Source organism: Phodopus roborovskii, unplaced genomic scaffold (genome assembly GCF_943737965.1).
Source record: "Phodopus roborovskii unplaced genomic scaffold, PHOROB, whole genome shotgun sequence".
Taxonomy (NCBI): domain Eukaryota; kingdom Metazoa; phylum Chordata; class Mammalia; order Rodentia; family Cricetidae; genus Phodopus; species Phodopus roborovskii.
The window spans coordinates 74,778-101,030 of record NW_026125535.1 but is presented as its reverse complement, the minus strand read 5'-3'; the positions used below and the strand labels follow the sequence as shown (position 1 = coordinate 101,030).

At 36.2% G+C, this 26,253-nt stretch overlaps 1 protein-coding gene across 1 annotated transcript in view; it reads left to right on the top strand.

Moving 5' to 3' along the window:
* LOC127216135 (dystrophin) overlaps positions 1-26,253 on the top strand; it is a gene marked incomplete at its 5' end in the record, with an annotated part of 426,838 nt that overhangs the window by 398,846 nt on the left and 1,739 nt on the right. Inside the window, 4 exons of the mRNA XM_051176680.1 lie at positions 2,093-2,336; positions 3,178-3,301; positions 14,603-14,692; positions 22,903-22,934. Of these exons, the coding sequence (XP_051032637.1) occupies positions 2,093-2,336; positions 3,178-3,301; positions 14,603-14,692; positions 22,903-22,934 (490 nt within the window). The remainder of the gene's footprint in view (positions 1-2,092; positions 2,337-3,177; positions 3,302-14,602; positions 14,693-22,902; positions 22,935-26,253) is intronic.

Below are 26,253 nucleotides of genomic sequence, written 5' to 3'. Positions count from 1 at the left end.
ATGGAGATATTCCATTTAAGATATTGAGTATTCCAAAGTCTCATACTTGATGCACATTGTCCAATTGTGAGTCTCTGTGTTTGTTCCCATGTACTACAGGAGGCTTCTCTGATGATTGCTGAAAATGACACTGGTCTATTGATACAGCAAAATATCATTGAGTAATTTTATTGCTATGTCTCTTCGGACCATGGTCTATGTAGTCTTGTGGTTCTTGGCCTTTGAGCAGTTATCAGGTATGGGTTCCATCTTATGGAGTGAGCCTTAAATCAAATCAAATAGTGGTTGGATGCTCCCATGACTTTTGTGCTACTATTACATCAATGGGTCATGCAGGCAGGTCACCATTGTAGATCAAAGAGTTGTAGTTGGACTTGTGTTTACCTTTCTACTTCAGTAGCAAGCAGAGTACCTTTTAATACCTTGAACACTAGCCAGTAGGGGTGAAGGCTCTAAGTAGGCATCAGTTTGATTTCACCATGTTTAGTGAATTGTGTAGACAAAATACACACGAAAATATTAATAAAAAAAACTGTAAATAAAAAAAAATCTGTCAGTGCAGGATCTGATATTCCTTTATATGGTAACTTACAAAGAATAGGCATCTATACTATAACAAGAACTTTAATATGGAAAAACAATTCACTAGGAAGTCAGATCCTGCCTACAAAGCCTCCTAAAAGTTCTACAACCTTCCCAAACAGCACCAACAGCTGGATACCAAGTGTTCAAAAACATGCATATGGGAGACATTTCACATTTAAACTTCAACTGCCTGTTATGACAGAAGTTCAATTAATCAGTGATCAGAAATGTGAAGATTAAAATGTAGCCATCAGATGGCCCAAAATGTGAATGTCTGCTAACACCAAGTTTTTTTTATAAGAATGTGACAAAAGGAAAGCTCCATTCACTACTGCTGAGAAAATAAATTGATAAAACCATATAGGAGAGCACTTCGGCAATATATGAAGATATTACAAGGACTCCCCACCCCCAAATCCCACATCAAGATGTATTTTATAGAATCATTTAAACTAATGTCCAAAAAGACTGCTATAAGGAAGTTCATTCCATCATGGTTTGTAATAGTGGGAAACTGAATACTCGGACTTATTCAAGCAACAAGATAAAACCTTATAGTGATAAAATAAATTATAATGTACCAACGTGGATACAGCTGCAGCAAATGATGTTGAAGGCAAACAGCAACTCTTAATGGTATGTATATTCTTCAGCATAAAGTTCTTAAATGAAAGATTTAAGAACATGCAAAGCACTTATGCTAGATTGAATCCATGAAGTGACTACTGTTTTACTAAGTAAAGAACAGACTATGATATCATCTTAATTTCAGGGTAACACATGGCTACATGCATGGTATTGATGGATATAGGATTCAATATGCCATTATCTCCTTAACAGTGATGCTGAGGAGAGAATGATATGGGATTGATAAGGTACATTGGGGTAGTTTCAGGTTTGGCTGCTAGCTTTTATTGCTTAAAAAATTGGAATGTGCAAGACCCTGGGTTCTATACCAGCATAACATGCATGCGTGCATGTATGCAAAAATAAAACAAAAATCTCCTAAAACCAAAATGGTTTTGCAGAAATTATAGTAGGTGCTAAATTTATTAAAGTAGGGTGATGAATGCGTGATCTATTCTTTGTGTTTGTGTGTGTGTGTGTGTCTGTTTATTGTACATTTCTGTTGACACTTTGATTTTTTTTTAAGAAAATTGAAATCTGAATTGAGGCATAAAATTTTAATCTCACATTATAAAGCAGTACTTAGAAAATGATTAAATCTTCTGCTGCTTACTTATCTAAACATAGCACCCGTGAGACTATTGGTATGGCATAAAAACTGAAAAACATCTCTCCTCACACACCAGTCGCAAGCTTCCAATTTTATTTTGCTCCTTTAGCATCGGTAAGATCATCATCATATAAACCATTCATTAGTGCCTCCCTTTTGCTTGTTCTTGTTTGGTGGTGGTCAATTCATGTATATGCCAGTTATATGAAATTTGGTGATGTTATTCATTTTTCTTCCTTTCCTTTCTTTCTTAACCTCTAATCCATGTAGGAATTTGCAAGCAGAATATGATCGTCTGAAGCAGCAGCATGAGCATAAAGGCCTGTCCCCACTGCCGTCTCCTCCTGAGATGATGCCCACATCTCCCCAGAGTCCCAGGGATGCTGAGCTTATTGCTGAGGCCAAGCTACTGCGTCAACACAAAGGACGCCTGGAAGCCAGGATGCAAATCCTGGAAGACCACAACAAGCAGCTGGAGTCTCAGTTACATAGACTGAGGCAGCTCCTGGAGCAAGTAAGGCCCCTACATTTTTACTATTGGCTACTTACAAATTTTCACTTTTTTTCTTCTAAATAAATAAATAAATAATGAAAAACAAAGGACAGAGCTCAGATGCTTGTACTTAAACTTTAAGTACTTTTCAATATATGTTTCATATTATCTTATCTCAAAACATGTTTTCGATTTTGGCTTTGTCTTCTCTTCATTTGTTTTTACCAATTGGAAGTGCATCTTATAGGGAAATGCTAGATTTCCATTCATTCTCCATAAATGACATTTTGACTTTTTGAAGTGAAGTTTTCTTATTCGATATGACTTATATTTTGTGGTATATGTTTGGTTTTTTTCTTCTAATCCCTAACACACACAAAATTTAAAGATTTATACCTCCATTGGGAAGCTAGAAGAATATATCATTAAAAAAGACCCAAGGAAGATATGCCTCAGGTTTTCTGAGCATTTAAAATTTCAAAATAATGTTCTTTTGATTGTGTTACTAATACTTCTCCAAAATATAGACTCTCCATTAACTATTGGGGTTTATATTGTCTCGGTTCTCCCTTTGCCTTCTCAGTCGTTTAGCCTTTTAATTTGGTGATTTATATTTTATTTTACCATATCTATATTTTTATCCATTGTATAAGAACATAGTTCAAATGAAAATTCATATCCATGGATCATATCAGCAATAAAATATCCCACATTCCCCAATTTCTAGGCAGTTTCTAAGTAGGAATGGTAATAATGCCTGAGTTCTCAGTATTTATAATATTCCTATTTTTGTCTATAGTGTTCTTATATTTTTACTGAGTTTATTATTATAAGCTAATACTTTTTCTGTTGCACACTTTAGCCCCAGGCTGAGGCCAAGGTGAATGGCACCACAGTGTCCTCTCCTTCTACCTCTCTGCAGAGGTCAGATAGCAGTCAGCCTATGTTGCTCCGTGTGGTTGGCAGTCAAACTTCAGAATCTATGGGTAAGTACCAGCTAGTTCCACAATTACTTAATCTTTGTGTCTAAGAAAATGAAAAGTTCTGTTACCAGTACAGATCGTGAAGTAAAGTTTCTAACACTGGTGTCATACAACTTAGAAGCCAACTTCCCACTTACTCAGGACAAAGGCTTGATGGCCTGTTGATATTTATGAAGGTTTCCAAAAGTTGGAGTAGAGACCAAATATATCCTGAAAAGATATTTCTTAAAAGATGTATCCTGAAATCTCAATCTGCGCAAAGGAAAATTTTTTCTAGATGAATGCACCAGTTAGTAGGTATTTGTTCAGGCCAAGATATTTGAGTTCTGAGGGTCCTCATTTGAGAGAAATGGGAGGAGCCATCTATGAAACTATTCCATATAAACAGAGTTTCTAGGACCTGGGGACTGACTGTAAAGTGTAAGGGGAAGAAATGAAGAGAGATTTGGTTGTCAATATAAAGAGAAGCTTTTATCCCATCTCCCCGTGCCATGGATGGAAAAAAAAAAAGGGTCTTGGGCATGTTATGAAGTATTTTGCCACAGAACTACACACCCAACTCCATTATTGTACTGTTTCTAAAAGATGTATATTGTTATTTGTGTGTATATCTGTGTCTGTGTATATGTACATGTGCGTAAAAATGCCTTTAAAGGCCAGAAGAGAGCATTGGATGCCCTGGAGCTAGAATCACAGTGAGCCACTGAAATCTGGTCCTCTGTAAGAGTAGCAAGCACAGCCACTGAGTCATCTTTCTAGCCCCTCAGTGGTGTAATGTCTGATGGTTTTTGTAATGCATTTGAGAAAATGGCAGACTTCTTGAAGTACACGTTCAGGGATTTGACTGCTTGCTGAAGGATATGAGATAAATAATATGTAACAAAAGTGTCTAGACACAATGTTTTGGGGAAGACCTTTGTTCTGTTTTCCTTTGTGTTGCTATGACAGAAACCATGAGAAAAAACCACCTAGGGGAGAAAATGGCTTATTTCAGTTTATAGCTTACAGTCTGTCGTTAAAGGAGGTCAGGGTAAGAATGCCAACAGGAACTTGGAGCAGACACCACTGAGGAGTTCTGCTTTCTGGTGCACAGACCCACACTTAGCTGGCTTTCTTGCAAAGCCCAGGTACCTCTCTCTGCCCAAAAACTGGTGCCTCCCACAATAGGCTAGGCCCTCCTACATCAATTAAAAGTCAACACAATCCCCCACAGTCATCCTCACTGGCTAGTCTGTCTGAGCGGTCCCTCAAGTGAGACTCTTCTTTTAGGTGGCCCTAAGCTCTGTCAGGTTGACAGGTAAAACTAAATAGGAAACCTCTGTCTGCGTAATTGGAGTGGTAAAGGCCTGAGAAGTAGATATAGCTTCAAGGAAGACATGCTTAAAAGGATGAAATCAAAATGAGCCCAGAGGAAATGAAAGTTAATTACAGCTGATTAGATCACAATGAGTGACTGACCGTTTTCAAAGAAATCATTTGCATTTTTAGAGAAGGGAAGTTGATCAAGGAATTAGGGAAAGGAAAGAAACTTTAAGAACATTTTGTGTTAGCTATTTTTCCCATTGCTGTGACAAATACCTGACAAAAGGAGCTAAAGGGTGAAAGGGTTTATTTTGGCTTAGTTTGAGTCTGTCACAGTGGGGAAGGTGTGACTGCAGAAGCGCCAGAAAGCTGGGCATGTTACATCCACAGTTAGGAAACAGAAATGAATGCTGGTGATTAGCTCACATTCTCCTTTTTGTATACAGACCAGAATCCCAGCCTGTGGAACAATACCACCTACATTTAGATCTTCCTACCTTAATGAATTTAGTCTAAATCTCCCTCACAGACAGGTCTACTTATTTTTCTCCCGGATTATTCTAGATTCTGCCAAGTTGACAATTCACCCTCACAATTCCCAAGTATGAATGGGGTTTCAAGAGTTAAATGAATTTCTAGAGGAAATCATAAGAGGATAGTGTAGCCTTCTATCACTACATCGTTAATCTCTGCATAGAACTGAGTGCTAAGAAATCTATCTGTAGCTGCTGGTGCATACATGATAAAAGAATGGTTGACAACACTTCTCAGGCTATGCTCGTTGTTTTCCCTGCGATGTTAGACAATGGTGTTTCATGAATGCCAGCGATATTTGATGTATTCCCTCCTCTCCTCTTTTATGAATGAGTAAGCATGAATCAACCCCATGACTCTATTTCTTTTTCCTGGGTTCTAACCTAATTATCACTGCGATTCTCACTATTTCCTGGAAGGTCTTGATATAATAACATACCTGTCATCCATCCCAGATACTCTGGAGCCTGAGGTGGGAGGATCAATTTGAGAAGTTACTGAACAACATAGTAACACCAAAGCTTAAAAACAAGAAACCCCTAAATCAGTATTAACACACAGAAAGACTTCTTGATTGTTCACACCCCAAGCCCTGTGTAGGAATTAATGCTTGAGATAACCCATGGGTTAGACTAAAGACAGGAAAAGTGCCTAACTCAGACTGTAAAGGCAGAAAAATACTGTTGAAGGTAAGAATGAGTCATAGTAGAAGATCAAGAGATTACAGTAAAGCTGGGTCTGATGGCTCACAGTTGTAATCCCAACAGCTGGGAAGCAGATGTAGGGAGATTGCTACAAGTTCGAGGCCAGCTGGGTCTACATAGCCTAGGCTATCCAGGGCTACAGTGAAACGTTATCTCAAAAATAAAAAGGAGTGTGAGAAGAGAATGAGAATATATAGATTGTGGTCAGAGGAGTGAGATAGTGATCATGAAATTGAATAGTGTGGTATAAGGAATGGACATGGTTTCCAGACCTTTCAATACTTAAACACTTAAGGTGGAGGTTCCCACTCAGCTTCTATGGGTGCAACATGGAAATCATTGAAAAAGTAGAGAATATGTAGTTCACACTGGGATACACCCTGGATTGAGCAATTCATCAGCACAATGCTGAGGTCAGTGGAGTGATAATAGACATTCTCAGACGTTGAAGAAGGTAGATGAGGGCTCTGAGAAGATAAGTATGCCTGAGGAAAGAGAATAGCTGAAGAAAATCCAGTAACGTTCAAAAATCTGAAGAAGGGCAGAGGGCATATCCAAGTCCAGAGAAGACAAAGTTCATAGAAAAGCCAGGATTCAGTTGTTCTCAAACAGAAGATGTGTTTGATTTGTTTTACTGACTTTACTACACCTCAGTGATTTAGAGGCAGTCTCTGTCAGATTCTCTTTTTGTGTCTGAGGTCTGAATACAGCTAATGGATTGTTGGAAGTATAAATGATAGCACAGAGCATGAAAAAAATACCGAACACCTTTGAGAAGTCAATAAATTCTGAAAACAAATGAGCTTTAGTATATCTGTTTCAGGGTTTTCCTTCTTTTTGAAGTTATGCTTGAGAAATTAAATCACATATTTTGACACTGAGCTGAGCTCAGATCTGTGCATGCTTAGAAGCATTAATTATTTAGGTTGTCAACACCTAAGAGGCAGCATACCTTTTAAGGCACTCAAATTAAAGTACGAGTAGCAGGCTATGGTACTGATGATTTGTAGAATCGGGAGTATTATGGCAGAACTGAATACAGGCATAGAAGTTCTATATGCCAGCACCTGAATTAGGATAAGAGGTAACTTGCTTATAGAAAATTGATAGGATATGTTGCAATATTTGTTTTATGAGAGAAAAGATTGTGTTTTTGTTGGTGGTGGTTGTGTGTTGTGTGTGTGTGTGTGTGGTTACTGGACTGTTACACAACATTTACATTATATTAGGTGTTATAAGTAATATAGGGATGATTTAAAATATATGGGAAGGTGCCTATACTTTCTGTGAAAGTAACTTTAGGTAAGGGACTTTATCATTTGTGGATTTGGTGTCTATGAGATCCTGTAATCACCCTACCCCAGATACAAATGGACCACTGTACCTCCTCAGAGAACAAAATACTTATCACTGAAAAGTCTTTTTGTATTGTATGCATTCTATACAGTTTTTACTGAGAGATTGTGCTAACAGAATTTACATATTATTGGAAGAAACAAAGAAATATAAACTTAGCAAAACTAGTTCTTTTAACATTCCTGACCTCTGTATACTCATGTGAGTGCCTTCCTAACAATTCTTTATATCCAATAACTCCTTACTTTCTCAAACTTACTCTGCCTAATGTGTTTCCTGCTTTTTTTTATTTGAAATGAAAAATGGTTCCCAAGCATTTAAAAATAGACTTTATTATTTTTATATAAATTTTTATTTAAATTAGAAACAATCTTATTTTACATATCAATCCCAGTTCCCTTCCCCTCCCATCCTCCCATGCCCCTCAGTAACCCCCCAATCCTACCCCCATCCACTCCCAGGGAGGGTGATACCTTCCATGGGGGATCATCAAAGTCTGTCACATCATTTGGAGAAGGGCTTAGGCCTTCCCCTGTATTAGATTTCATTATTAATATTATAGATATACATGTGATTTTTTTCTGTGGTATTTTATTTAGGAAAACCACCAGATTTATAGTAAAATTGCAATTAAGTCAAAATTTTGCCACACTTGCTTTGTATTTATTAATTTATGAGTCCTTATACTAATTTTTGTTTTTATTGACATCTACTTATGTAAATCCCTAAGATGACATCTTTATATATTCTGCATTTATTTATTTATATTTTATGTGCATATTCATCATACTTGTTTATTTATTTATGTTATTTCACTGCCTCACACAAAATAAAATTTTCTGTTTCACACAAAATAAAATTTTACTCAAAAGACTTGAAAATCTGTCTTTCAAGGTAAAAGAAAATTTCTTACATAACTAATATGTAATTGTTAAGCAAGAAATAAACTTTAGGGCCAGGACTGTAAATCACTGGTAGAGCTTTTATCTGGTATGTGTAGGACCCTAAATTTGATATAGAGCATCACAAGACCACATCAAGAGACTGCTCTTAACTCTGCAACTACAATTGTGGCACTTTTACTTCAGCTAATAATATCCTCAGTAGCTATTATTAGTGTTGTTGTTGTAGTTGTTATGGACCCAATGAAAGGTCATGTTTTGTGTGTCATTGACAAGTCTCTGTAGTCTCCTTCAGTCTCAATCACTTTCCAGGCATCTTTACATGTTTCAAGACCAAGTGTTTGTGGAATGTTCCTTAATTGGGATCTGCCTGCTTGTTTCCTCATGAGTATGTCCTGCTAAATATTTTATGTAAAGTTACCACACTTTTTCCTTTACAGTCCTTTCCTCAGTTCAGCCTTTTTTTTCATCTACTAACTGAACAGTTGTGCAAAATTTCCTAATTGATTTCTCTCTCTTTGGCTTCTTTGTTTTTTCAATCCATCATCTAGATGTTTCTAGTTACTTTGCAGCTATGCAAGTTATATCATATTAATCCTGGCCTAAGGCCTGATTTGCCTGTTGAATCAATTCCAAAATCATTAGCATGGAAATAGTGTTTTTACTAACCTGAAATGGATTACCCTCTTTGCACACAGTAAATCTTCCTTTGTAACTTCATTGTATACTACATGGTTTTGTCATGTATTGCATCATATAATTTATCCTATGTTACAGGTAATTAATAGAATTTCTTTCCTCCTCCTAGAATACCCTAGAACTTGAACTCCTTAAAGATACTTTCAATTTCTTGATCTTTTCATTTCCTGACTGATTATTGTCAGTAAAACAAACCTGCAGTAAAGTGCTTTCTGACTTACTCTTTTGGAAACCAAGTACAAGACATTTTTTGTTTGTTCATTGTGTGTATATGTCTTGCCTGCATGTGAGTCTGTATGCCATTGTATTAGTTAGGCTTTCTATTGCTGGGAAGAAACATCACAACCACAGCAACTATTATAAAGGGAAACATTTATTTGGTTCTGGCTTACTGTTCAGAGGTTTTAGTCCATTATCTTCAAGAAAGGAAGCATGAAGGCACACAGACAGACATAGTTCTGGAGAGGTAGCTGAGACTCTACATCTGGATCTGTAGGCAGCAGAGACAGTGAGACACTGGGCCTGGGTGAGCTTCTGAAATCTGAAAGCCCTCCCCCCAGTGACACACTTCCTCCAAGTTCATACCTACTACAACAAGGCCTCATCTCCTGATAGTGCCACTCCCTATGAGCCTAAGGAGGCCATTTCCATTCAAGCCACTGCAACTATATGCAAATCTGCTGTCCTCAGAAGCTAAAACAGAGTGTTGCTTTCCCTGGAATTAGAGTTATGGACAGTTGTGAGCCACCATTTGGGTGATAGGAACCAGACCTGGGTCCTCTAGAAAAGCAGTCCTTGCTTTTAACTGCCAATTTATCTCTCTAGCCTGAAACATAATAAATTTTTATGTAGGCATGGGAGAATTCCATATATTTAATACATTTTAATTTGGGTATATTTATCATAATTTAAGACTAACTAAAAATTGACATCATCCTTTTGTACCATAATTTACTGAAGAAGGTCCACATAACATATAAAACAGAAAGAACTTTTTTGAATTAGGATATGAAAACACAATTTGTCCTATATATACAGTATTAGATAAATCATATTTTTTCTATTGAAAAACTAGAGAGAACTAAGACAAGATAAAAATAGAAGGTAACACATTGTGAGCATATTCTTCTATTAAATTATGTACAGCAATACAAGTTGCAGGTTAAGTAACACTATCTTCATAGTTTTAAACAGAAGTAAATAAGAGAAAGATTTCATGTTATAGAATCCCTCTCATTAGATCAATTCTACAAAAACAACTCAGTGCTACAAATGTACTTAGTGACTAGTCATGTCATGTTGACTATATGTGCTTACATGTATCCTCCTTTATAAGAAAAATAATTTGCTAAGACATGGTTCTGTGTTTAAAAAGAAAATAATTTGCCTGGATATAAGCCAAAATTACAGAATTAAGGATTCTTAATTTTGTTTTGCATAGGCTGCATATGTTCTAGTTAAAACAATATTTTTTCCAGCATGTAAACCCATTATCAGCCTCAGAAATTAGGAACAGGTTATGAGTCAGATGGGATATCATTCACTCTAGATCGATTGGAGTCATTATACCTTTCAGAAGACTCAAAGATTAAACCAAGTCATCTCAATAATATTCTTCATTTTGCTAGCAAGTAAAGGAAACTATTATAGTATACCACATCAATGCTCCATTATAGCCAGGTCTCCCATATTTGAAAACATTCACCGTTCAACATTTTTAGCCATTTCTAAACATCAACTTCGAAATAAAGCCAGAGAATATTGTTAATAATCCAAAAAGAATTTTTAGGCACGTTCATGAGAATCAGTTTGGAGGAGAATCAAATTGCATGGCTAATGTTAAGAAATTGGCATGAATTCCCTTAACTACTAGCAATATATTTTTTGAGTAGGCAATGAGTCAGTGAAGTAGGGATAATAACTGGCAAAATTCCAAGTAGGCACAGTTGACACTCAGTGTGCATTTTCATTTTCTTAGCAATAAATGATGAAAAAATGTTAGCAAGCTTGTCATGAATTATAATTAGAACTCTCTTGGGTTGCCTTTTGTATAATAGCTACATAGTATATTATTAGGCAAACTGTAAATATTGGTATCTTACTGGTCTGGCTAATGAAAACAAAGTGTATCAGTTATATTTTAAGCTTTCACTTTTAAATTGGTAATTTTTTTTACCATTATTTGTGATGCCCAGTATTAAAATTCAGTTCTCACACATAGCCTATAATGATGAGGTTATGAAATTAGCATTTCTATATTATTCTTATGTGTTGAGAACCAGTGACAGTTATTGCAAATCATAAAATTTTCAAATTGGGCATTTCTCATTCAAATCGGTTAGTAGGTTACAGTTGTGCAGGATTTCAGTTTAACCTCATCGCTGGACATGAGTTGAGTTCCCGAAAGTTTACATTGTCTCTCATCCCCCATGGGTCAGCTAACCATCTGAATTGTCTGTTTCTTCTGGCACATAACACAAGGAAAATGCAACAACTCATAGGCACTCTCAGACTCTCTGCACATACACCTTTTAACATTCCATTCACCATAGCAGGTCACCTGACTAAGTCTACATTCTAGGACCATAGAAGAGTTCTCCTCAAAACCTTTGATCACTTTGTGTATGCTGAGAACTGTCTTGCTGTCCTGTGAGCAAACCCACCACACTGACCTTATATAGCACCTTTGGAGTTGCTCTTCCTTTGTCTTTTGCTCTATTTTCCCATATATCTGCATGGTTCATACCTTCAAGTCTTTATCTCAGTTGCATCTCACCCTTTTCTCAAAGTATTCATCACTCCTTTACACACTTACATAATTGATGAGTGCCTCCAAAAAAGGATCCTCTGGTTTCAGGTGATTATTAGTTACCAACATGGGTGCCTAGAACTGAACTCAGGTCCTATGAAAAAATAAGATCTGCCAAACCATCTCTCCAGCACCTTGAATTTTTTTTTTGTTTTTGTTTTTGTTTTTTTTTTTTTTGTAAAAGCATTAAAAAGGGGAACTGAACCAATATCTAACAATAGAATTCTAGTAATTTATTCTTAAAATATTTAAAAGCTTATATTAATTGTTTAGTGATGAGTTTTATTATGGCTTTTTATATATGTGAATAAATTATTTTGATCATATTCAGCATCATTCTTCTCTTGTATCTCATTCTACCTCCTGCTCTTCCTCCTTCTCCAAGTCAGGATTCACTTAATTGTTTCAACTTTTTCAGTATAATCTGATATAGAATACATTAGGTGCTAAGAATTCTTTACTTAGCCTATTTCCTGATTTCAGTTCTTACAAAGAGGTGAGTTAAGCCATCTTGAGAAATCTGGAGAATATGAGAAAAATATTTGATGTAATAATATACTTGTTTATACACAACTTAAGATTTGTTAGGTGCTCTAAAAATATTGTGGTGATATATTATCTATGATTTATTAAAGCTTGCCTGAGGATTCAGAAAGCAAAGTCAGCCACAAACTATAAAAGTCAGGCAGTGGTGGCACACAACCTTAATCCCAGGACTCGGGATTAAGAGGTAGATGGATCTCTGTTAGTTCAAGGCCACCATAACCTACACAAGAATGAAGAGTAACAGAGCTCATAGCTTTGATCCCAGCACCTGGGACCACATGCCTTTAAACCCAGCATCATGAAGACATATAAGACAGAGACAGGGTATCAGAGTTGGCATTCATTGAGGACAGGAAGATATTGAAGTCTCAGGATTCTCCAACCTCACTGAGGAGAGGCCGCAGAGTGAGGTTTGGTGGAGCCAGGATCCCTTTTCAATTTGAGGTAGAGTGAGAGCTAATGCCCAGCTGCTTTGCTTTTCTGATCTTCAGCTTGAAGTTTGCACCCAAATATCTGTCTCTGGGTCTTTTATTTATCATGTTATAAAATAATTAGAATGTTTATTAGATCAATACCTGAGTGCATGCATAGTTCCCTGCATTCAAACCCCAATACCTCCCTCCACAACTGTTTAAATGAATACAATTATCAATGTCACAAAAGCTTACTATGAAAAACAAGCCAATTTTGCATTTGAACTTAGATATTCTTTTTTGAGACAGGTGATAGTTTATCTGTAAAGATGAACTTAGCTGACACCATTAGCTTTTACATTACAGTTTGATCCTTGAAGTCATTCGGGAACACTACTGCCAATCACATCATTGAACTGTACCAGGGTCTTAACACAGTACAATGAAGTTCCTGGAACTCAGATATGATGTAATTAAACTGTCAGATATATTGACACCAATGCTGAACGTTTCTACTTGTTCTGATTTAATCTGTATGACATACTGTCATGAACATAGACTCGTTGCCATTAAAAATGCCTCACCTTTCCCAACTCAACAAAAATTTGCATCAGTAATTGTAATTGGCCCTGCAGTTGGTCAGTTTTGTTTCTTCTGGTAATCTTTTATTCATCCCATCTTCACCAAATAGTAAGCATTTAAAATGAAATAATAAACTAGAAATACTAAATAACATTTTTCTGAAGATAAAAGCTTAAATGTGTGTATATGTTCATACATGTGTACATGTGTGTAGAGAAGAGAGGAAGAAAGAGGAATCTAGCATCATGTCTTCCTGCTTTGTGTGACATTCATTCTTCACCTTGTCTTTCCTGTGCTTAGGATTTCAAAGAGGCTTGCTCTGGCATGAGACTCTCAAAATCAGATGCCTTTTATCCACCCCAGCTTCTTAACCCTCCCTTCTAGGAATAACTTGCAGGCTCCTGTCCACCTAGAGTATGATTTTGTCTTAGCAAATGATCTTTATACTCATGCTTTAAAAATAAGGTTGAAAATGCAAGAATGAATGCAGAATTATAATCTTAACTGAACATCTAATTGTGCCATGGACCAAAGAAAATGAAAAGAATATGTAAATCATTTAATCACTACCTCTCTAATCATTTCCAAGTCACAGGTGAACCTGAGCTGTCCTTAAGCCCATTCATTATTTCTGACTTGCTTGAACAAGGTCTTGCTTTCAATAGATATAATGATGTACTTAACAAATAAAGCTCAAAAAGAAGTATTTTCATGATTGGGAGATTGGTTATCATGAAAAACAACTTTCAGAATTCAACCTTCAGAATTCAAATTAGCTTGCTTTGCACCTAAGAAAAATTCTCATTACTTAAGATGTTTTTTGAGGTGCTGATCCACACACTACCTACAATGAATTCCCAATTCAAAAATGATACTGCAGTTCCAAGTAACAAATAAGGGGAATAACTCCTCAGTATTCTCTCTGTTTACTGTCCTGAAAATACTGTTAGTATTTATTAGTTCATGTACAGTGTTTATTACTTTTTAATTACATTTGACTTTAATGCTACTTTAGTTTTGTTTTTGTTGTTAAATGTAAAAGACTAAAAGCCCCTGTTTCTATCTCCCTCGTAATTTCAAATCTGCCACATTCTTGTTTTTCTTTTGTGGTGAGGAAATATACAAGTGCAACAAGTGTGTAATAACAATTGTTTCATTTCAAAATTGAATATTTGTTAATGGGCTTTGAGAAAAGGCATTCTGTCAACTTTGTATTAACTAGTGAGTATGAACACAGTTTTCTCTAAGAATAACATTGGTAAATTACCATGTGGGCTTCCACACATTAAGGGAGGAATCCCTAATAATCAAACTTGAGGAGTTGCTTGAGGATTTGTTTGTTGCTTATGAGCAAGTAAAATTAACTTACATTTGATTGTAAAATGCTATTGTGGTCCTTTCCTGTGTTTGCGTTTGGCAAAAGTATGATGGGTCCTCCTTGTTTTTCTTTCACTAAGGTGAGGAAGATCTGAGTCCTCCCCAGGATACAAGCACAGGATTAGAAGAAGTGATGGAGCAACTCAACAACTCCTTCCCTAGTTCAAGAGGTAAGGACCTGTACCCATGAGGAACTCAGACCTCACCATTCTAACTGATGTGTTTTTGTGAATTGGATGCCAATCTGTGCTGGCAGGTTTCATCATTGAAATTTTATTTTTAGTATAGATTTCTTGCTTGGTGTATTTTGAGTTCAAATACCCATATGAGTAAAGTGTTTCTAGAAGGAAAAAGTCCGCCTTGTACTTATAAAGTATTTTGTGTTGTTCACATGTTGGTTTGGAGAGATAAATATGTGGTACCATTTATTTAAGGGCAGTTACTATACGACTTTCACAGGTGAGAAAATGACTGCTGTATGTTGCCTTTGCCAGGGATGTAAGACCACAGTATCACAGTGAGGCCTAGAAAGTGCCTAGTGATAGTCATGGGGATGTTGGCTTACAATCTCTGGCCCTTTGTTTGTGAAAAGTGTATCATATTCCATCATTCCAGTATAGGGATAATTAGATCTCATAGGTAAGGTTATCAGCTTTTTACTTTCTTGTAAAGAAGGACATTTTTCCCCTATCACATTGACCTTGTCCATTTTTTTTTGCACCACATACAAAAGCAGGACTTTAGAGCACAAACTTATCCCAAAAGTCTGTATGAGCCACAAATGGCTTACTTCATCCAAAGAGATATTTACTGTTCTTGTTATGGTTTATTACCTGACACAGTCACTGAACAACCTCCCATCCACCTATTAAAAAAAAAAAAAAAAGGAGTTAAGGTCACCTGTGAGCTGACAGAAAGAAAGCCTAGTGAAGCAGAAAGGAGGAAACAGAAAGGCTTGTAGCCAGTGATTAGCACCCTAATGGGCAGCATAGGAAGGGAAGAGTGGTGGAAAATCTGAGGTTTTTGTTTGTCTCTATAAGAGCAATAAGGAGGGGGTTCTGAGTAGTGTGATTTTCCTATCTTTTTGTTCAGAATCAGCTAACAATGGCCATTTCCTTGCTATTTGATGTGTGAGTGAACGTTGTGCAGTGCACATTAAAAGCAATAATGTTCTGGTAGAGCGTTGCTAAGGAACCATCAAGGAAGCTAATTTTAAATGACTGTGCCAGCCATCTTTTCACTGCTGAGCACCACTGTTTGATTTTTAATGGATGAAACTCTTACCTGTCTTCCACTAACCCCTTGCCCTATGCCCATCCCCACTCTTTTAGGTATCTCCTCTGCTTAGATCTCATTATTTAGAAAGAGAAAAACGATACACCAGCTTGGTAGAAATGAAAATGTTTTTCCCTTTTGTTATTCTCATTTTGTTCTTCCAGATTTTACTAGTGCCTACTATGTATCAGAGAAAGCATCAGGAATGAAAAGAAAGAACAAATTCTTGGCTTTCAAAGAACTCATGGTTCAATGCTGCATTACAAAGAAGTTCAGAACATGATGCAATATACAATTTCTATAGTGGATATATATTTTCCATGAATGAATCCCTGAAGCATTCTGCTTGTTATGAAGGAAATAGACTTCTATAGATGTTTCTTCTTCAAGTTAGTTAGAATTGGGGCTGTAGTTAGAATTGGGGGCTACTACAAATTTCTTCATCCCTTCGCCTTTGCTTAAAGGTCATAGACATGTGTTTAACTCCAGCTTTGAGGACTGTGAGAAATCAGGAGCTACCCTAGTTGTAGCCTGAATATTTTTCCACATCTAAACAACAGGAATATTGTAGAGAAGCACAACCACAAGACTCCTGGCCCAGATCCATGCTGATTAGCTTGAGAATGAAATCCTTTGTATTGACTAGTTGCACTCCACTTCTAGAATCCTTTCAGGTAAACTAAGTGTAGAAGGAGCTTCCTGAGACATTAAGAATATACCTTCTCTACTATGATATTTCAATTCACATTACTAATGTAACATTTACTAGTATTGTTTTGGTTTACTTGTTTGGGACCTTGGGAAACACTGTGCAGGCCACCTGGATAATGTTACTAAATTAGTACTTAAACAAGAGTGTGATGTCCTTAATGCTGATTCTAATATAGTATAAGGAGACATTATCTGAAAATTTCCATTGACTAACTTTTTACTTAATTGTAGTCTGGTGGCTTGAGAAAATTAACTCATTCTTGAAAAGCAAGCAAAAAAACACTACATTGTATGAGAGTAAATAGCTAGTCTCAGAGTATTTAACTAGATCTCTCACCCTCTCTTTCTATTTCTGTCTCTGTCTCTCTCTCTCTCTCTTTCTGTGTGTGTGTGGTTGTGTGTGTGTGTTGTATGAATATAGGCTGGCATCAGTTGTCATCCTCTCCCTTTGCATTTTAGTTTTTGAGACAGGTTTTCTTGCTGAAGCAGGCTAATCATTTTAGCTACACTAGCTGACATGACAAGCAAGCCCTCTGGGTCCACCTATCTAACCTGCCTCCCCCAGTACTAGAGTTATAGGTAGTCACCACTATACCCAGCTTTTATATGGGTGTTAGGAACCCAAATTCATTTCTTCATTTAGCTAACATTGCACCCACTGAACTGACTCCCCAGCCCTTTTGCTGGGTTTTCTGTGATGCTATGATCGTAGTATTTTGTTTGTTTGTTTGTTTGCTTCCTGCTAACTTGAATATTACTATAGGAGTTCAGTGGTTGGAATAGTTTACTTGTAACTAAAAATATTTGTAACTGCAAAAGCAATGTGTGCGTGCATACACATGTGTATGTGTGTATATGTGTACCCTTATGCTTGTGTTTGGTTTTGTGTGTAAATAGAGACAGCTTAATTAAGCAGAGACAGCTTACCATTTGGTACATATGTTAGGTTGATATTAAGAAGTTCCTGAGAATATTAAGTCTTAGAATTAAAGACTCTCCCAGTGGAAAAGCTTCATAAAATCATCCTAGTGTCTTTGATATTCTCTAAACAGTGGCCATCATCCTGATTTAACAATGTATTATGTATGTTTTCAGTACAAACTAGGATACCAAAATAGAGTAGATTATATATGTGCTTTTATACACAAACATAGATGTATATACTTGCAACAGTTTTACAACACATGTTTATAGTCACATGTAATGTCTGCTCTTTCCGTTTAATTTGTGCAGGAATAAAATGTTGGTTACAACCTGCTAAATTGATTTTCTGATCTAGTGTTAAAAAGATTTACCTACCTTGTCTCAGGTTCCCTTGCCCATGTATCTTAAAATATATATATTGCCATGCAAGTCTTTGTCAAGACTGAGGAAATGTTTTAGAGGACTTGATAGTCTTCTTCTGATTCTTTTGTCCATGTTTCTAGAATTTTATTACCAGAAACAAATGAAGATCTTGGTTGCTACAGCTATTTCAGACAGCTGTTTCAGCAACTCAAACAGATGTCAGAGCCATAGGTCTGACATTTAGTGGAAATGTGTGTTGTTAAAAACCACCTTGTAATTTGTTTTGCCCTGCTAGTTAATTTCCAGCAGAGGAAACCTTTTTGTAGAAAGAAATTAAAGTTGTCATAAATATAGAGAGTAAGCAGATACTGTATTCCTTGAATTTACAACATCTATGTTACTGCTTGCCACACTTGTGATGTAAACCTGGACCTAAATGTATCTAATCTTCAGCACAAAGAAGTTAGGTCACTTGTTTGAAGCCATTCAGCAAGTTAAACTAGGACTCTGATATTATTTCAATGGTTTTGCTCAACAATTATCCAAATTAATAAATACAGCATGTTGATCCACTTAGTCCTAAGCTATGGCCATCTCTAGTTTGAACATGGGACAATATAAAGGTGTGGAAATGTGCACATTTAACTTGATAATTTTATTTTTCCTCATTAGTCTTTAGGTATAGTTTGTTGTTAATAATTGGGTGCTCAGTGTACATTACCCAATTTCTATCTGATCTATTTATCTATCAATAGTCTCCCCTGCTTTAAGTGTGTGAAAAGATTGAATTATAGTATAATACACACTATCTTTATTGTGGTACTCACTGAATCTCCTTCAGTATTGCATAGGAACACTACATTAGTAGAGCAAGCAATGCATACAATTTAGGATTAAGCACTTTAAGCAATTTGTGTCCATGTGTCTCTGATCATTTAGTGGTCTACAAATATAAATTTCTATATACAAGTATGCACATTAATGAGAGAAATGCTTATCTATTGATGTGGTATTGAACTTCTTAAATGAGATACTCCTGTATACAGATTAATAAATAATATTATACAAGACAAGCTTACTATATAAGACAATTAAGGAAATACTTCTATTTTGAGGATTTCTTCTACCTCTGAAATTTCTTGCTTCTTGATGTATTTTACAGAATTTTATCACTAACAGCTTATGGCATATTTTTATTTTTTTATACCATTGCTGCTCAAATAAGCTCACATATATTCTGCCAAATGCTCCCAAATTACCAACCTAGCGAAAAGCTTTCTAAAACCTGCTATCTTTTAATATTCAGATCTTCTCCCATGGCTCTTATATGGATGAAAAATATTAAACAAAAAAAAAAAAAAAAAAAAAAAAAAACGGCAAGCCTGAGGATGTAGCTCATTTCTAGAGCAAATGCTTAGCATGATAAGGCTTGGATTCAATTTTCATAGTCCAGACAGACAGACAGATAATGAAAGTTAGCAGAGTCTGGATAAATAGCTCAGCAGTTAAGAGCATTGGCCTCTTTTTCCAGCGAACCCAGGTTTAATTTCCTGCAAATATATGATAGCTCACAATCATCTCTAACTCCAGTTTCAGGCATATCTGGTGCCCTCTTCTGAACTCCATGAGCACAAGACAGGCTTATAGTACACAGTCACATATGTATAAAAATACCTATACACTTAAAATAAATATAATTTATTTTTAAATCAAACAAAAGCAAAATGTACCTCCACTCCCTGCAAGCACTGTTGTTTCTTATAGAAGTCCACAAAGGCTATGGTAAATTCTCCACTTACACTGAAGACCAATAAGCTACAGTTTTGGGGCCCAGTCTGACCCACTACTGTTTGTAGAAATAAAGGTTGTTGAGACATAGCCATGCCCGTTTATTTACATAGAGTACATGTTTACCTTAAAAGCAAAGTAGTTGTGACCAAGTTGAGTAGTGACTACAATTACTGTGTGGCTTATAAACCCTGAAGTGTTTGAAATCTAGTCCTTTCCAGAGAAAGTTTGCTTTGCCGTGCTTTGCACTTTTATTTTGCGTCCATTCAGCCTCATTAAATGTACACAGCCACAAGCCTCAGGGTTGATCAGCTTTCAGCTCAGCAAAAGCCATAGACATGAATTTCTTTATGTATTTCTATATGCACACCAGAGAGCAGGTACATTCAGTATTTAAAGTATCGCCATTTGAATACTGTTTGACTGGTAATAAAATAGTTATCAACCTTAAATTCCAAACGTTAGCAGTTTTGAAACCACCAGTGAACTAAGAAAGCTGAAGGCAAAAGCACCTAGAAAACAAAAATTTCTCCCATTTCTTTCACTGAATCCATGAATTCCAGTCAATCTCAATTTTTGTTGCGTTAGAAAACCAAACTTCTCCAGACCTAAAGAAACCCCTGATTTATACCTAGGACCATCTCAACACACTCCCCTTTTCTCTTGATTCATTTCCTGATAATATACCACATTGTCAGATGTACACTCTAACTGAAGACCTAAAGAAACTTTCTAAAGGACACATTTAAAGTAAAATATTCAAGTGGACACTTGCATTTATCTATTGTTCAAGAACATTTTAAAATGTCTCAACCATGTAGTTTATATTTTGTCAGTGAGGAACTATTTTAGTACAGTAAAACATCATTGAATTTAACTCTAGAAAAATGGTCTTGACTTTTGTAGACTATTTATGAACCTATAAGTAAGCAAATGACAAGAGACAATCTGAAGAGAAATTAAGGTTACATAAAATATGAATTCTGAAAAGTACCCAAGACAGATCAAATACCAATTACTGCACCGTTTTCAGCAATAACCAATCAATAGTGACCTAAGTGTGACTCAATATAGAATTAATAAAGATCTACAATCTTGGATATTCAAGAAATCATATTCTGAATATAAATCATAGTTTTCTCACAAGGTAAACAAAGTTACAGACCAGAACAAAGGGTTAGTTCTTAGAGTCCAACCTCTAAAGCAGCTGTTCTCAACCTGTGGGTCATGATCCCTTTGGGATCACATATCCAGTATTTGCATTATAATTTGTAACAATAGCAAAATTACAGTTCTGAAGTAGCAACAAAATAATTTTATAGTTGGGGATCACTACAACATGAGGAACTATATTTAAAAATCCCAGCACTAGGAAGGTTGAGAACTCCTTCTGTAACACAGAAAAGACTCTTGGCCATGACCTCACTGATACCATAATGTTCTAGATTGCTTCTCTGTTGCTGTGATAAGACACTGACTGAAAGCAACTTGGTGTGGAAAGGTTTAATTTTATCTTACACTTTAGAATCTAGCATGAAGGATGCCAACACAAAAGTCTGGAGGAAGGAACTGAAGAAGAAACTATGGAGAAACACTGCTCAATGGCTTCCTACCAAGCTCACATTCACCTACTATTGTATCTTATACATCCCAGGCTCACCTGCCTGGTCATGGTACCACCCATGGTGAGCTGGGTCCATCTACGTTAGTTATCAATCAATAAAATGCCCCCATAAACCTGCTGGCTAGCCAGTCTTATGGTGATTCCTCTTCCAAGGTATTTCAAGTTGACAATCAAGACTGATTCAGTTTTATCAGCATTGATAAAATACCAGTAGCATCTAGGTATAGTACATAAGACTGAGGACACAGTGGTGGCTGAGATGTGGGCTCTCTCCTTCATAAGACCACAGACTTATAAGAGAGAATTAATTCTGCCACCAGATAATAGAGCTCTGAGCTATAAAGTTTGTTTTTAAATTTTTCTAAAGAAAAATCGTATCAATGAGTCAAAAAGAAAGAGTATTCCATACTTGGTTTATCTGAGCTATGAAATATGAAATGATGTTCACCTCCTTCTTCCTGTCATCTGAGTGAGTTTACATCTGGCTTGAGGAACAGCATGAATGCATAGTTTTACATGGTCAAACTTCAGTTACTGCAATCCAAGAAATTGCAGAGCCCCTTAGTAAAGTTCAGAAGGGGAGAATAAGGAGGGGATAAAATGTCACACTTGGAAAACCTTTACATATACATCAAAAGTTTGGAGCCTTATATGTGAGTTATAAAAGGTCTCCTTTGCAGTATCTGTATCTACATCCTAGAATAGTATTTCTGGAATTGGTTTGGAGAGTTTTAGTCTTGGTACCACTGAGAATAGCAGTCACTGAGCATGATGAGTTGGGGAGAAAGATAAAATTGGATAGGGTATTTCACAGCTGTTGGTTTTATCGCCTCAAAATGTGGAAATCTCATGTAAGGGTTTATGAAGTATCGTCGCATAGCAAAAATCAAAAGCCACTGGTCTTTTGAATATCCTGGAGACATAAAATGGCATGTCTAATTATGAATATTACCATAGAATCGTTTCTTATCAGACTCTCTTTTCAAAATAATAAACTTAATTGTATGCAGGCAGGGGGTTCTATAAACAAGAACAGTCTTTACCATTGATTCTCAATGTTAATAATAATTGTTGAATTAAGGGGAAGAGAGTGAATGCTCATTTGTAGATATTATTCTGTTGTTTGTCCATTGGTGGGACTTACCCCTTTCTCTCATCTTTTCTTTCTTTTCTTCACCACCCCCCATCATGGACATGGTCAGCTTCAAAGAGATAGAAAACTAACTCCTAAGAGTATAGATACCATGTCCTCTGTGGGGTTCTGCTTTGACACATAATCAACAACTTCTGATGTTTTAACGCATTGATTGTTAAGTCAAAAGTGAAGAGATTATGAGACTGTTGAATATCAAGCTTGAGATTCTATTATAGTCACCCTTGAAAACAATGCCTCCATTTGTCAATTTCTATTCTATGTGATTTTCATCTGGTTTAATGTTTGAAGTTTATGGACACTATAAATGATGTCTTTTGGGTCTTGTTATCTGTTTACACTGATTTTAAGTGTACGCAAAGGTTATTTGACTAGATGTGTCTGTGGATTTTTTGTTTCTGTTTCCTTTTTTCTAGAAGGGAATAAATGAATTGCCATTCAATATGTTTGTTAAAAGAACCAAATTGATATGAAATTGTATATTTATGCGTGTTTTATTTTTCCTTTCTGATATCTCTACCTCTTCCTCTCTATTATTAAAGGAAGAAATGCCCCTGGAAAGCCAATGAGAGAGGTTAGTGAGACTTGGGCTCACAGCCATGGCTTCTGTCTGTCTCATCCTGCTTTCTGTGTCTGGCCTTTGTGTAAGAACTGTATGTGTGCACGCGCATGTGTGTTTATTTTACATTCTGTCATCATCCAAAGATCCACTTGCAGCTCATGAGGAGCTTTCCTCAAGTGTTCATTGTCGTTGTCATCTCCATGACAACAGACGGGTTGGGGGAACAGGAGTCTCTCAAACTTGGCAATCCTTTCTAGTCCCCAGAATGGAACCTTCGAGTTCATATCTGATGCCATCTGCAACACAAACAGAATCGTCAAAATAAGTTTACTGTGAATATGACTGATGAGTCATAAAACTTCCTTTCACTTCCAGGGCCTGAGCATTTTCTGCTAGGGTTTTTGGTTTTTATTTTTCTGAGATGACATCCTTTTATTTGTTTTTATTTTTTGACTGTTTTTCCCCCCTCTTTCCCTTGTTTCTTCACTCCCTAATTTCCATTTTGGCTAAGATTTTTTTTTTAGCATGAATTTTGTGCCAAGCACTGTTGTAGATATTTGCCATTTATTTTTGCATCACATAATCTTCATGACGAACATAAGAGGTAGGTATTCTTCTGAACTCTACATTTCACACATAAGGTAACTGAATCAAGGTGTGGGTAAACAAAGTGTTGAGGGTGGCAGAGCCAAGGATGGAGTCCAGGAAGCCTGGCTTTAATGCCACATGCTTTAAAGGCTTACATCATCTCACCATGCCTTGCAGAAGATTCTGTTCACCATTTGAAATCAAACAGAATAGTAAAAAAAAAAAAATTAGGTTAAAAAATGAACGAGGGCTGTGATATGATTTTCAATGCTGGATTGCAATGAGTGGGGCACAGCACTGACAATGAAGATACTTTAGGTTTTAATGAGGAAAGCTGCTTCTTAATCCTATGCTATCATCTGAACATTGACATATCTCCTCAATTGACTGTCGGAGGACAAGCATGCTAAGTGTCAACCCAAGTGCAATAAGATTGCCCTAACCAAGAGTTTATTGTAAATGAATGGGGCAGGCAAGCTCTCCCAAGAGGTGCCACTAGCATGTGCTGTTCTGAGAGATAAGCTGGCTAGATTTATCTTACATAAGACTTAGATCCTTAGCTCAGAAATAGACAAGGGGCCACAGATACATTTACACATTAGTAGTTCTGGGTTACTAAGATGACTCGGTACTTAAATACACATATTGCTCTTGTAGAGTACCTGAGTTTAGTTCCTAGGACCCACTTTGTGATGCTCACAATTACCTGCAACTCCATCTCCAGGGGACCCAATGGACCTTTGTGGACATACCCCCTCACAAGTACACATAGTTGAAAACAATATAAATATTATTTAAAACCTATGTGTTCATACTAGAAATTCTGCCAAGATTATGCTATGCAATTATAACAAAATTTAATGACACTTGGTATGTCTGCACTGATGTCCCTTCAAAAGGATGGAAGTTCCAGGGAGGAAATAGTAGCTTGGAGGAGTTAAGAAGATTTGAATCAGTGATGCATTGAATGCTCCTGGCTCATGTACTTAGTCTGTGAGACTTTTGGGTTGATTTTAATACTAAATGCCCACCATAAACTTCAACATTTTTTTGTGACAAAGAACAGAATAATAATTTTGAGACCATTGAACATATTTTATCCATGAGTAAATATTCTGAGAGTCCAGCAGATTGAATTGAATCAGTGACTACCTGAGATTCTGAATAGTCAGATAAGTTCCCAAACATCACAGAATTACAACCATAATGCTATGAAAATACTCTAAATTCACACTGGGCCAATTTTTTTCAGAGATGAAATAATGGAGAGGAAAAGATAAGCCTATTTTGTTGTGATATTCTGGCTTTGCTTTGGCCAATTCAATGCTAACCATTTGTTAAAGAATTGAATTTTTTAAAAAAAACTGAGTGCCAGTTGCTATTGAGGTTTTGGATCTTTGCCAGAAATTCCCAATTCTAATCACTGTGGAAAACAACTCCCTTAGACAGTGGTGGCATGTGAGACTAAATGTGTTGCAATGAGCGCTAACTTGGAAAAACATAACACTGTCCTAATGCTCAACTCATGGTGCCTTTGTGATCAGTAATTCTTGCTTAAGAATGATTGGGGGAGATGGGATGGAAGGGTGGTTGGGGGGGCATGAGAGGGAGGGAGAGAGGGAGGGAGAGGGAACAGGGATCAATATGTAAAATAAGAAAAAATAAATAAATTTTAGAAAAGAATGGATTGAATCAATACTTTCTATAGACATATTTTTGTGTCAAGTTGTGCCCAAAGCCCATTGCTATTGCTTGAATCCTAGCCACTTTATTTAGTATGATATTTGGATTTTAATTTTAGATTTTCTTAGGTAAAGTTAATGACCTCACCAATGGTTTGTCTTACACAAAAGAATAGAAACATGATGCGTACAAATATGTGTCTTATAACCTTGTTTTAACCTCCAATGGATTGAAGTTTAATTTTGGGGGAGTGTTTTATCAAAGATAATGAATTTGATTTTATTTTGTTTGTTTTCTGTATCCAATAAAAACTTCCATAAACTTGTAATCATTATTCTGGTAAAATGGGTATTTATAAATTGTATTACCAAACATGTAATGTAGGTATAGCAAGCCACCTTTAAAGGTTTTTATTTTATGTAGCAAAATAATGATCATAAAGTCTCTTATTAACATTGAACAGTCTAAACAGGTTAAGACCACCAACATTTTATGCTAGGGCGTGTAGTATACTAGCAATAATTAACCTCTCTTTCTGTTGGAAGAATTTTGAACAACCAAGATCCACTAGAACTAGTACTTAAAGATAGTCAAGTGTTTTTTTTTTTTCCTGAGGAGTAGCCAAACACCATTTTAAAGACTAGAATTACCCTTTGGGAATATATTCTATTAGTACATTTATTTATTTTTCTATCTTTTGAACTGTAGTATATAACCCCTAGCCATCAATCTTAAAAGGTTAGTTTTGATTATCCATAAATTGATAGGAAAAGCCCACATGTTCCATGTTTTGTTTATATTTTAAAATACACTCTCTATTAATATCCTAGAGTTAGATATGGGTCATAAGATATGGTTAGAATTAGATTCACTGCCAGGTTCTAAGGATGTTTTTTACTGGCTTTGTTAAGATTGCTAATAAGACAAAAATTGCATTTACTACATCTACTTGGAGGTGTGTGTGAGTAGTTGTACAGATTCCTCAGGGTTGCTGTGCAGTGAAAAGCAGATACAGGGACCTCCCTCCAACCTATGCTTATCACTTGTGTATTGGAATTCT